The sequence below is a fragment of the Nothobranchius furzeri genome, chromosome 1 (assembly GCF_043380555.1).
Source record: "Nothobranchius furzeri strain GRZ-AD chromosome 1, NfurGRZ-RIMD1, whole genome shotgun sequence".
NCBI lineage: Eukaryota > Metazoa > Chordata > Actinopteri > Cyprinodontiformes > Nothobranchiidae > Nothobranchius > Nothobranchius furzeri.
Genome location: NC_091741.1, coordinates 31850029 through 31862528, shown reverse-complemented (window position 1 = coordinate 31862528; position 12500 = coordinate 31850029). Strand labels below are relative to the sequence as shown.

The window sequence follows — 12500 nt, the reverse complement described above, 5'->3', positions numbered from 1 at the left end:
TCATCTGTAACCGTCTGTTGTTATTTAATGAGCAGAAACTACTCTGGGTACCCCTCCTCTCTACCCCGATGAGTCGTTGGTCTCTGTAACGTACAAAAGGTCTATTTTTCACCATCCAACTGACCACAGTATAAGCTTTCATCTACAGCATAAATCCCCTTTCTACCTGGCCCTCCAAACCCAGAAGGTTCTGCTCAGTGCTTGGTGACACACCCGAGGACCAAACAGTATCCCAAGGTCATGCACTCTGCGTGAAAGTCCGGCTGCTGCATTCCTCAGTCTGAGTAGAAAGTGAACCTACTCGAATCCTTCGTGACTTTACAACTCATACGTTAAATAATCAGATGTGATGGATGAACAAGATGTTTAAATCAGATGTTTGAATAATCTGTGCTTAAATCCATGAATTTAAAATGAATCTTGTTCTTACAACGATCCATTTACATCACAGATGAGTGTGTGTTTGATTTAACACGTTAATCGTTGTTTACACGCATACACATCACCATAAGATACTCATTAAGGTTAAAAACATCTTTGTATCTGAGGAGGGCGTGGCTTTCTGACGGATGTTGGTAAAAACTCAGAAACGTGTCACATTCTGATTGGCCAAACTCGACCAGACATCATAAAAAAGTAGTTTAATAAACAAGAATTACTTCCTGATTCATTCAGTTTCCAGCTGACTCTCGAACCGGCCAGATCAGGAAAGAGCCAACCTCCTTTGACCTTAAGTCTAAACCTGTCTGCGACGTTAGGGTTAGGGCTAACCCTAACCCTGCTTGCCGATGTCCACCTGCCCTGGATTCCCGTCAAACCAAACCTCACCTGCCTCATCCCTCTCTACCCTCGACCAGACCTGACCTACCCCCTCCTCACATCCATCTCCAGTTCCTGCTCCGTAAGATTCTCCTTTCCTCAGTTATCATCTGTTTCTCTAGTTCCTGGTTTAACCCCCTTGTTCCCGCTCCATTTGGAGCTGTGCCCTCAATTCAGTTATTCTCCTTTTAATAAACTTTATTATTGTTTCTTACCTTCTCTCTGTGTGTGATTCTTCATGTGGGTCAGGAGGCTTCCTGCCATCATGACAGACGCTGCGAGTGATGATGACACAACAGCTCTTTTCAGAGCTGCTTCTACTCAGACATCCACCTTGGACACCTGACCTGCAGACCCGGGTTGCATCTCATGGCCGGGGAAGCTGAGCTCAGAGGAAGCTACTAACTCTGAGTATCGTGGTTTCGACGTCCGGTGCCCTCACCACTCTGACCGCAACCCTCCGGACCGCCGGGAGCAACTGATACCAGGGTATCGTACGCCTGCATACTGGAGTCTGATGAGGTTTATAAATAAACAACTCTCTAGTTTACAACAAACAACAAATTCAGACACACAGAACGGTTGCTACAACACCTAGCTTCCATCACAACACCTCACATCCTCCACACCACCTCTTATTATTCATATCTTGTCACGTATAAATTATTAGTGTAGGAAAGTAATTAAATTCATTTTATAAACTACATACTGACTCAGTCTGAATGAATACGAAGTGTGTTTATGATCCCTGAAGAAGCAAAGAACCCGAGAATCTTCTGATGAAACATTCAAAGATCAGGTTAATATTTCGTATTTATATGGAATATCACTTCTTATTGGTCATAATTAACAAATGTTTTCCACTACACCTTTACTGAGAGGGAGACGTTGTGTTGATTGGATGCAGGAAGGTGTGACCTAGACTGAAACTGCCTAGGCTGCACCTGGCGGTAAGGCGTTTCCTGTTTCCTGTTTTCAGTGTTGCACTCCGTGTAGCTGTTTGGTGTTTGGGGCTCGCTAAAGCTGATTTAATTTCTCTGTACTAGGATATCTCTGAGTTATTGTAGCACAAAAGCACGCTAAAACACACATTTTCTGTTGTTCCACCTAGCTTTTAGGGAACCATTTGAGTTTGCACGCAGTTTATTTGGTACTGAACAGTTTGCTCGTCCAGTTAGCTTAGCCTCAGCACGGCTATGGCTACTTCTGTCTCTGCTTCTCCGTCTCCTATCTCTTGCTCTCTGTGTCAGATGTTTAGTTACTCCTCTGCCTCCTTTAGCGATAATGGTACGTGTAATAAATGTAGCATTTTTGTAGCTTTGGAGGCGAGGGTGTCGGAATTGGAGTCCCGGCTCCGCGCTGTTGAAAAGCCCGTAAACAGCCGTAGCTACTTAGCTAGCATGGGGCTAACTAGCTCAGAACCAACCCGTAGCGACCCTCCAGTGGAACACAAGCAGCCGGGACCTCAGGCCGGCTGGGTGACGGTACGCAGGAAGCATAGAACCCAGCCCGTGGGCCACCACCAACCCGTCCACGTTTCTAATAGATTTTCCCCGCTCAGTGACGCACCCACTGACAAGCCGACTCTGATCATTGGCAGCTCCATAGTCAGAAACGTGGCATTAGAGACTCCAGCAACCATAGTTAAATGTTTACCTGGGGCCAGAGCGGGCGACATTAAATCTTATCTGAAACTGCTGGCTAAGGATAAGCGTAAATACAGTAAGATTGTTATTCACGCTGGCGGTAACGACACCCGGTTACGCCAATCGGAGGTCACTAAAATTAATGTTTCTTCGGTGTGCAAGTTTGCCAAAACAATGTCGGACTCCGTAATTTTCTCTGGCCCCCTGCCTGATCGGACCAGTGACGACATGTTTAGCCGCATGCTGTCCTTCAACCGCTGGCTGTCTAGGTGGTGTCCTGAAAACAACGTGGGCTACATTGATAATTGGAAAACTTTTTGGGGAAAACCTGGTCTGATGCGGAGAGACGGCATCCATCCCTCTTTGGATGGTGCAGCTCTTCTTTCTAGGAACATGGCCAGTTTTATTAGTCCTCCATGACAACCCAGGGTCCAGACCAGGAAGCAGAGTCGTAGTTTAACCCACCCCTCTGCAGCTTCTGTACTGTTACCCACCCACTACCCCATAGAGACAGTGTCCTTGCCCACGGCCAAAACCACACAGATTAAATATCAGGCTTAATAAAGCAAATCATGGAAATCTCATAAATATTAGAACAAATTCAACTGAGCAGAAAACTAGAAAAATTAAATGTGGGTTGTTGAACATTAGATCCATTTTTTCTAAGACTTTGTTAGTTAATGACTTGATTTGTGATAATCAGATCTCTTTGCTCTCTCTCACAGAATCCTGGCTGCAGCAAGAGGACTATGTTAGCTTAAACGAGTCGACTCCTTCAAATTATTTAAATCATCATATTGCTCGAAGTACAGGGCGAGGAGGAGGAGTAGCAACCATTTTTCATTCGGACTTATTAATCAGTCTCTTACAGATTAATAGCTACGTTCGTTCAAACATCTAATTCTTAGTTTTCCTAATCCAGATTGCAAAACTGTAAAACCACTCTTGTTTGTAGTTTTATATCGTCCACCAGGCCCTTACTCTGAGTTTTTGGATCAGATCTCTGATTTTTAATCTGATTTGGTACTAAATACTGATAAGGTCATTATAGTGGGGGATTTCAACATTCATATGGACATTGAAAATGACAGCCTCAATGTAGCCTTTAGTAATATCCTAGACTCAATTGGTTTTACTCAAAGAATACATAGCTCCACCCACTCCTGCCATCATACATTAGACCTTGTGCTGACTTATGGCATAGAGTGTGAGGAAATAACGATCTTTCTACATAATCCAGTCCTCTCTGACCACTTTCTGGTAACCTTTGAGTTTTTTATAACTGAGTTCTCGAGACATGAAAGTAAATTTCACTATAGTCGGTCTCTATCTGACAACGCAGTTGCGTCTTTTAAATCAACTGTTCCATCTTTACTGTCCTCAGCATCTCAGAGGAACGTAGCAGAGGGCAATATTCTCAGTTCTAGCCCCACACAAATTGATGCCTTAGTTCATCATGTTAATTCCTTTTTACGTGTGGCATTAGATGATGTTGCCCCTTTAAAAAAGAAGGTAATTAGGGACAGGAAGTTGGCTCAGTGGTTTAATTCTCATTTACGAGCCTTAAAACAAAACTCTAGGAAATTGGAGAGAACATGGCGCTCTACGCACCATGAGGAGGCCTACCTATCCTGGAAAAATAATCTTGTGCTTTATAAAAATAAGCTTCAACAAACTAGAACTGCTTATTTTTCAGCATTAATTGAGGAGAATAAGCATAATCCTAAATTTCTTTTTAGTACAGTTGCTAAACTTACACAGAATCATAGCTCTGAGCCATCTATTCCCTTAGCCCTCAGCAGCAATGACTTCATGGGATTTTTTACAAGTAAAATTAATTCTATTAGAAACAAAATCTTTAGCATCCTCCCTAATGCGATTTCTTCTTCCTCAGTATGTGAGGCAGCATCAGAGGTGACTGTAGAACTTCATCTGTGCTTGAACCGTTTTGATCCAGTTGAGCTTTCAGAGTTATCAAAAATATTAGTTTCATCTAAACCTTCAACTTGCATTTTGGATCCAATCCCAACCAAATTATTTAAAGATGCATTTCCTTTGGTTACTGCCCCCATTCTAGATACAATCAATCTATCCTTAGTAAATGGGTATGTACCACAAGATTTTAAGGTTGCTGTAATCAAACCTTCACTTAAGAAGCCTTCTCTGGATCCAGATGACCCAATGAATTATAGACCAATATCTAACCTTCCATTTTTATCCAAAGTCCTGGAGAAAATAGTGGCCATCCAAGTATGTGAGCATTTAAACACTAATGCTCTGTTTGAGGAATTTCAGTCTGGTTTTAGAGAGTATCACAGCACTGAAACTGCATTAGTGAGAGTTACAAATGATATTCTCATGGCCTCAGATAAGAATCTTGTGTCTGTTCTAGTCTTGTTAGATCTCAGTGCTGCCTTGACACAGTTGATCACAATGTTCTTTTAGAAAGACTTGAACATGTTGTAGGGATCAAAGGAACAGCGTTAGGCTGGTTTAAATCCTACCTGTCTGACAGATTTCATTTTGTAAATGTACATGACAAATCTTCTTCATACTCCAGGGTTACTTGTGGAGTACCACAGGGTTCAGTGCTTGGACCAATTCTTTTTACTATATATATGCTCCCAATTGGTAAAATCATTAGACAGCATGGGATAAACTTCCACTGTTATGCTGATGATACTCAGTTATATTTATCCATTAACCCTGATGAACCTAATCGGTTGGGTAGATTACAGGCTTGTCTTGAGGATATAAAACATTGGATGACTCTAAACTTTTTGCTTTTAAATCAAGACAAGACGGAAGTTCTCATCTTTGGACCAGAAATCCAGAAAAGGAAATTGCTTAGCCAATCACCTGACCTGAATGGCATTACATTAATCTCCGAGAACAAAGTAAGGAACCTTGGTGTTATCTTTGACCAGGACATGTCATTCAAATCCCAGGTTTCACAAGTTTGTCGGATTTCCTTTTTACACCTTAGGAATATTGCTAATATTAGATGCATACTTTTCCAGGAGTGATGCTGAAAAACTAGTTCATGCATTTATTACATCAAGACTGGATTACTGTAATTCATTACTCTCAGGAAGTCCACAGAATGTAGTTAAAAGTCTTCAGCTTGTCCAAAATGCTGCAGCTAGAGTTCTGATGAGAATTAAAAAGAGAGATCATATCTCTGCTGTCTTAGCTTCCCTACATTGGCTACCTGTTAAATTCAGGATAGATTTTAAGATCCTTCTTCTCACATATAAAGCTCTTAATAATCAAGCTCCATCATACATCAGTGACCTGATTGTTCCATACGTTCCTAACCGAGCACTTCACTCTCAGACTGCAGGTCTACTGGTGGTTCCCAGAATATCTAAAATTAGGATGGGAGGCAGATCTTTTAGTTATCAGGCTCCTCTCCTGTGGAACCAGCTCCCAGCTTTAGTCCGTGAGGCAGACACTTTGTCTACATTTAAGAATAGGCTTAAAACATTTTTATTTGATAGGGTCTATGGTTAAAATCTGATGTTAGCCCAGATCTGGACAAGTGGGGGAGTAGAGGGAGGTGGAGTGTACAGTCGGTAAAGACGGCTCTCCCTTGCCCTGCCTCCAACATGCCTCCATCTAAATAGGATAGATTATCCAGAGTTATCTCTGTAGTTATGCTGCTATAGGCTTAGACTGCTGGAGGATACACTGACCACTTTCCACACTCTACTGCTTTTTTCTACAGTCTGCTCTTTAACTGTATTATTTCCTGCTATTTCAGCTGTTAACTTTATTTTCTCTCTAAGTGTTTTTCTCCCCAGAAGAAGCTACAACGATGTTCTGCTGAGCTGTGGTGGCATCATGGAGGGGGCCATCGTCTAGCACACTGCTGCTAACCACTTAAACATTCTCCCTCTCCTGATAATAACTTTTTGCTTTCCTTGATGTTGGATGTGCTACTACTAGTTTACCCGTTTAATTATAGATCCACTAGGATAAATACAATAAAGTTTATCTCTCACCAAATAGAATATTTACTAAGAAATGATAAATGACCCGCACTTGTATAGCGCCTCTCAGAGTAAGGACTTCAAAGCGCTCTACAGTGTATCATTCATCCATTCACACACTGGTGGGGATGAGCTACGATGTAGCCACAGCTTTCCTGGGGCGTACTGACAGAGCCGAGGCTGCCGAGCACTGGCGCCACTGGACCGTCTGACCACCACCAGCAGGCAAGGAGGGTAAGTGTCTTGCCCAAGGACACAACAGCAGAATTCTTTGTCCGGAGCCGGGATCAAACCTGCAACCTTCCGTTTACTGGACAACCCGCTCAACTTGTTGAGCTACTGCTGCCCCATCAAATCACAGTGTAACCATAGAAACACTAGTTGGTGTGTGTGTGTGTGTGTGTGCATGTGTGTGTGTGTGTGTGTGTGCATGTGTGTGTGTGTGTGTGTGTGTTTGTGTGTGAGTGTGTGTGTGTGTGTGTGTGTGTGTGTGTGTGTGTGTTTGTGTGTGAGTGTGTGTGAGTGTGTGTGTGTGTGTGTGTGTGTGTGTGCATGTGTGTGTGTGTGTGTGTGTGTGTGTGTGTGTGTGTGTGTGTGTGCGTGCGTGCGTGCGTGCGTGCGTGCGTGCGTGCGTGCGTGCGTGCGTGCGTGCGTGCGTGCGTGCGTGTGTGTGTGTGTGTGTGTGTGTGTGTGTGTGTGTGTGTGTGTGTGTGTGTGTGTGTGTGTGTGTGTGTGTGTGTCTTCTCCATCCCCAGTGAGTCGTGGAGGATGGCTGCTTATACTGATCCAGGATCCTCTGGAGGTTTCTTCCTGTTAAAAGGGAGTTTTCCTCTCCACTGTCGCTGCATGCTTGCTTAGTATGAGGATTGCTGTAAAGACTCTGACACTAGTCAGTGACTCGATGCAACCTGCTGGGTTCCTTATATAGGAAACATTATTTCTGATTGGCTTAATGAACTGACCTGAATTGGAATGTTTATTATGTGAAGGTCCTTGAGACGGCTCTGGTCGTGATTTGGCGCTTTATAAATAAACTTGAATTGAATCACGGAGAGTTGGAGGAAGCGGTCCTGACAAAAGGTTGCAGTACTTCAGGTGATGTTTTCATTTTTACAAGTCTGACAAAACAGACATCAGTGGTTTACAAAATGAGCAGAGAATGGATAAAAACCAGGTCCGGAAACGCAGCCAACAGGTTTTATCATCAAGTAAAGACACAACATGGCTGCACTTCAAATGCATTTTCTACATTTTCATATAGATTTGAATAATTATTGCTATTGTTTTATTCACAAGCTTTTTTCTATATTGTCCTCCCTTGCTGGTTACAGGTGTGCTTTTCTAACTGGAGAATGCAGGAGCGCATGCTGGAAGAACTGTAAAGTAGTGTGTATGATGTCAGTCAGGTGCATGCTGGGAGTGGGAGGGTTCTGCTTCTGCAGCTCAGGGCGGCTGTGCCTCCACCCCCACCTCAACACCATCTTCCTGGAAGTTAATCCTTGCAGCTGTGGCAGATGGTGCTGGGAATTTCCACGACCGTGGCCTCAGCAGCGCCTGTAGTTATGAATGATCTGGAGGCCGTGGGCATTAAGTTGGATCAGTGTAATCCATCCCAGCATATGCAACCTCCAAATCCAGCAGGCAGGAGAATGTTCCTCCATTGATTTCTGTTAGAAATGCTGTCCAAGATTAACGCAGGCCCAGAATTCATGCCTGATGCTCGACTTACACGTCGGGACACGGACATGTCTCAGCAAAAACAACAACACATCCCGGTCACTAGATGGAGAGTTGTTAATTGGGTTTAAGCCACGGATCCCCGGTTTGACGCTTCTGGACGTCTGAACTGTTCTCCATAGAGATTTTTAAAGGAAGAAAGAAAACAATCTTTTATTTAGCGCCTCAAGGTAAAAGTCATCAGGCGCTTCAGAAAAATAAAAAACAACAAAGGTATAAAAAGATTCTAAATATGTTTTAAATGAGAAAAAATATAAACTGTGATTAAAAATATAAGGAAAGGTAGAAAGAGCAGAACCGGGAGAGGGAGGTGATGAAGGTCCCACCAAACCTGAACAGGTGAGTTTAAAGGAGACCACTGAGTCCACTGATCTGAGGCTCAGGGGGAGAGAGGTCCAGAGTCTGGGGGCCACAGCAGCAGATGATCTGTCACCTTTGACCTTTATTAGGGCTGAACATTAGGGAAAATAATCTAATTGCGATTTAATTCACGATTATTTTCTCAAGGGGCTTTTCTCATATTTCAACTGACGGAAGCAAATAAAAAAACCTATGTAACTGGTGCTGAATATAAACACGTTTATGTATCTACATATTTATCTACATGTTTGTTTGTCTACATAAACACTCACAAGTAAAGACAACAATTGGTGTTTGAAGGTGTGATCCTCCAGGAGCACGTCCCTTGAAGGAGAGCAGGTATTAGCCTCAGCTGTGAACATTTATTAGCAGGACAGAAGTGTGTCCCGATTATTCAAGTCTTTTGTGTTTAGAGTTGTTGACGTCTTGTCCATGTAGATCTTCCGTAGTTCAGTTACGTTCATAGCTGCTAGCCAAAACTCAGAAGTTAGCCCCTTACAGTTTTCTAGCTTTACTAAAACATCTGTCTGTACTTATTTGATTGATGGCAGTTTTTACTATTTATTAGACTCCAAATGTAATAATTTGGCACGTTCCTAATTCCTGATTTGTAAGAATGTAATCAGCAATATTAGCATTAGCATCCCTATGGGTTTTTCTATGTATATTAGCATTGTGCTAACCACTCGCTGCCGGTCAAATCGCAGCCTTTGTGATTAGAAAATCTCCTTTTGTCACATCACAGTTTAAATGCATGTGCAGTTAATTGTTCAGCCCTGGTCTAGAGGGTTGCTGTAAAGACTCTGACACTAGTCAGTGACTCGATGCAGCCTGCTGGAAAACCCAACACAGACCAGCATATGTTGTGTTTGGGTGCTGGTCTAGCTGGTTTTTCCAGCAGGGTGGGTTCCTTATATAGGAAACTTGTTACTGATTGGCTTAATGACCTGACCTGTATTGTTTACTGTGTGCAGGTCCTTGAGACGACTCTGGTCCTGATGTGGCGCTTTATAAATACTCTGAATTGAAATGTCTTTAGCCTGGTGCTGCACAACCAGTAGGCTTTGGTCACTGGACCTCAGGGACCTGCTGGGGGTGTAGGGACTGAGAAGATCACCAATGTATGATGGAGTTTTACACAATCACTGCAGGATGATGACGTCAACAAGGTAAAGGGATAATCCAGGTCACAGCTACGGTACCCAGGTCAAAGGTTTTCATTCTGTTTACATCAACATTCATAGATAAGATGGTAACTTACCAAGATTCTTCTTTGGGCCACAAAAAATGATACATGCTAGTGTGTGTGTGTGCATGCACGTGTGTGTGTGTGTGTGTGTGTGTGTGTGTGCATGCGTGTGTGTGTGTGTGTGTGTGTGTGTGTGTGTGTGTGTGTGTGTGTGTGCATGCGTGTGTGTGTGTGTGTGTGTGTGTGTGTGTGTGTGTGTGTGTGTGTGTGTGTGCATGCGTGTGTGTGTGTGTGTGTGTGTGTGTGTGTGTGTGTGTGTGTGTGTGTGTGTGCTCTGCTAACCCTAGCATCACGCTAACCTCCAGCTCAGACACGTGTTGTATTTCTGCTCCCACTCTGCAGTCAGCCGTTGTTTCCACGGTAAACACTTTTAAGAACCACAACCAGCTGAGTTTGCAGCCTGCTTTCCAACCTTGACCCCATCTCCCTGCTGGTGTCATCGTGACAACAAGCAACAGCTGGAGGGCTGTTTCCAGCTGCCACATTAGTTCTTCATGCAGCCAAGCTAATGAGCTGAAAACAGGACATGACAGCATTCATCTAGACGTCTAGATCCTTCACCACCCAAACGGTCATGACCCGCTTCTGCTGTGCTCACGTTCCGAGTCCTCAGCCCATGTCCTCTTTGATCTGCAAAAGAAATCATCCTCAACTTGTCCTTGCTCGTGGTCCATGGTCACGGCTGAAGATTCGTGGTGACTGAGCCTTTTCAGTGGCTGCTCCAAAACTATGGGATGAGCTTCCATCACACATCTGGCAGTCCTCTTCTGTGGCAGTTTTTAAATCCAAGCTGAAGACCAAATTTCATGAGCGGGCTTTTAAATCTGTGGAGTGGTTAACTGTGCTGCTTTTTAGTCTCATTTTTAATGTTTTATTTGGTTGTTTTATTCATTTTTAGTAGAGTTTATGTGTTTAAGTGTCTGTGAGGTGCTGTTTAAATAAAGTTCAAGTCGAGTCAAGTCAGCTTGTCTCTGGCTCAATCACTTGTCTCAGTTTTGTCTTCTTGTCTTCGTTCTCTCGTGTTCCAGAGTTCTGTTGACCAGTAGAAGCAGGCCACAGGTCCAGCCTTTTGAGCCCTTCTACCAGTGTTTCAGCTGACCTCCGTTTAAGACACGTTCCACCCAAAAATTATGTTTTGTCTGTTGACATCTTACCCAGAGTAAGATAAGTGGAAAAACGCAGGCCAGTCACTCCCCTGACCCGGCTGTTCTCCTTCAGCTTACCAACTTTATTTCTATAGCGCAATTTAAAATTCAGCGTGGGAGCTGACCAAGGTGCTGAACAGGCAGGATCAATGAATACCAAAAAGATAAAAGCAATAAGGATCTAAACAAGGCATCAATAGCAGATAAAAACAATAAGAACAGAAGATAAAACACAACAGTAAAAACAGTAAAATGATAAAACGAGTCACTGTCTGAAAGCCAAGTCAGGTGGGTCTTTTAACAAGACTTAAAAACAGGCGAAGAGGATGCCTGTCTGACTCTAACAAGCAGTGAGGTCCAGAGCATGGGGACAGCGTGGCAAACACACGTCCATCCCATCATTTGTAGCAGCACATCCGGGGAGTGCAGGAGATAGATGATATTAACTTACATAGGTGCACAGGGGGTGAGCAGGTTGGACAAACAGGGAGGTGCTAGGTCATGTAAAGCTTCAGAACAAACATAAATATCTTAAAACGTACATAAAAAGTGATGGGGAGCCAGTGGAGCTGTGTCAGGACTGGAGGTGGGGGTGGGGGAGGACATGGCTATGTGTTCGTAAAAACCTAGCAGCAGCTTTTTGGACCACCTGTAGCCGGTTTAGCTTAGCATAAATCACAGTAAGTGAATGGCTTCAACTAGCACTGTGAATGAAAACATCAGTAGTGATCCTAATTCTTTTTGGTGACCTAAATAATCAGACTGACTGCAGGTGAAAACACCATGCAGACTAGGGATGCCAGTGAGAGCCACCACCAGATTGTCCCATGGTTGGTCGTGGTCTGAAACGTGTTATTGGTGGAGGTTTTCTAGACAAATGAGTCTCCATGACAAACTCCATGACATGTCTTCTTTAAAAAAGAAGGTAATTAGGGACAGGAAGTTGGCTCCCTGGTTTAATTCTCATTTACGAGCTTAAAACAAAACTCTAGAAAGTTGGAGAGAACATGGCGCTCTACGCACCATGAGGACGCCTACCTATCCTGGAAAAATAGTCTTGTGCTTTATAAAAATAAGCTTCGACAAACTAGAACTGCTTATTTTTCATTGCATTGCATTGTCCCAGTCCATTACATGGTTTTCTCTTGTGCAGTGATCTGTTACGGCTGACTTCTTTATTGTACTTTCTGCTTCTTGTTTCGCTGCTCTTGTGTGTTTTTGGCTTGTTTCTTTCTCACACTCCTTTCTGTGTTCTATTGTTCGTGTGTTGAGTTGGCGTCCGGGTTCTCCTACGTATGTTTTATTGCAGAGTTTGTATGGGATTTCGTAAACGACTCCACATTTAAGTCCAGCTGGTATCGTGTCTTTTGGGTGTGCACACACATACACACACACACACACACACGCGCGCGCGCGCACACACACACACACACACACACACACACACACACACTCGACACCCACCATGTCATTTTCTTCCTTTGAACTGTGCTTATTTGAGCTGTGCATCTCCCCCCGCCTGCTCGTTGTGCTGATTTATCGCCCTCCAAAG

The 12500-nt window shown here is 43.5% G+C and overlaps 2 protein-coding genes across 4 annotated transcripts in view; one reads left to right on the top strand and one right to left on the bottom strand.

Moving 5' to 3' along the window:
- The window catches only part of LOC107387941 (potassium voltage-gated channel subfamily A member 5), a 40645-nt gene that overhangs the window by 6118 nt on the left and 22027 nt on the right, over window positions 1–12500 (bottom strand). The window lies entirely within an intron of this gene.
- On the top strand, window positions 1107–3994 carry LOC139070833 (uncharacterized). Its single transcript, XM_070553849.1, has one exon. The coding sequence runs from the start codon at window positions 2016–2018 to the stop codon at window positions 2883–2885; it is 870 nt and encodes a 289-aa protein (XP_070409950.1). The 5' UTR covers window positions 1107–2015; the 3' UTR covers window positions 2886–3994.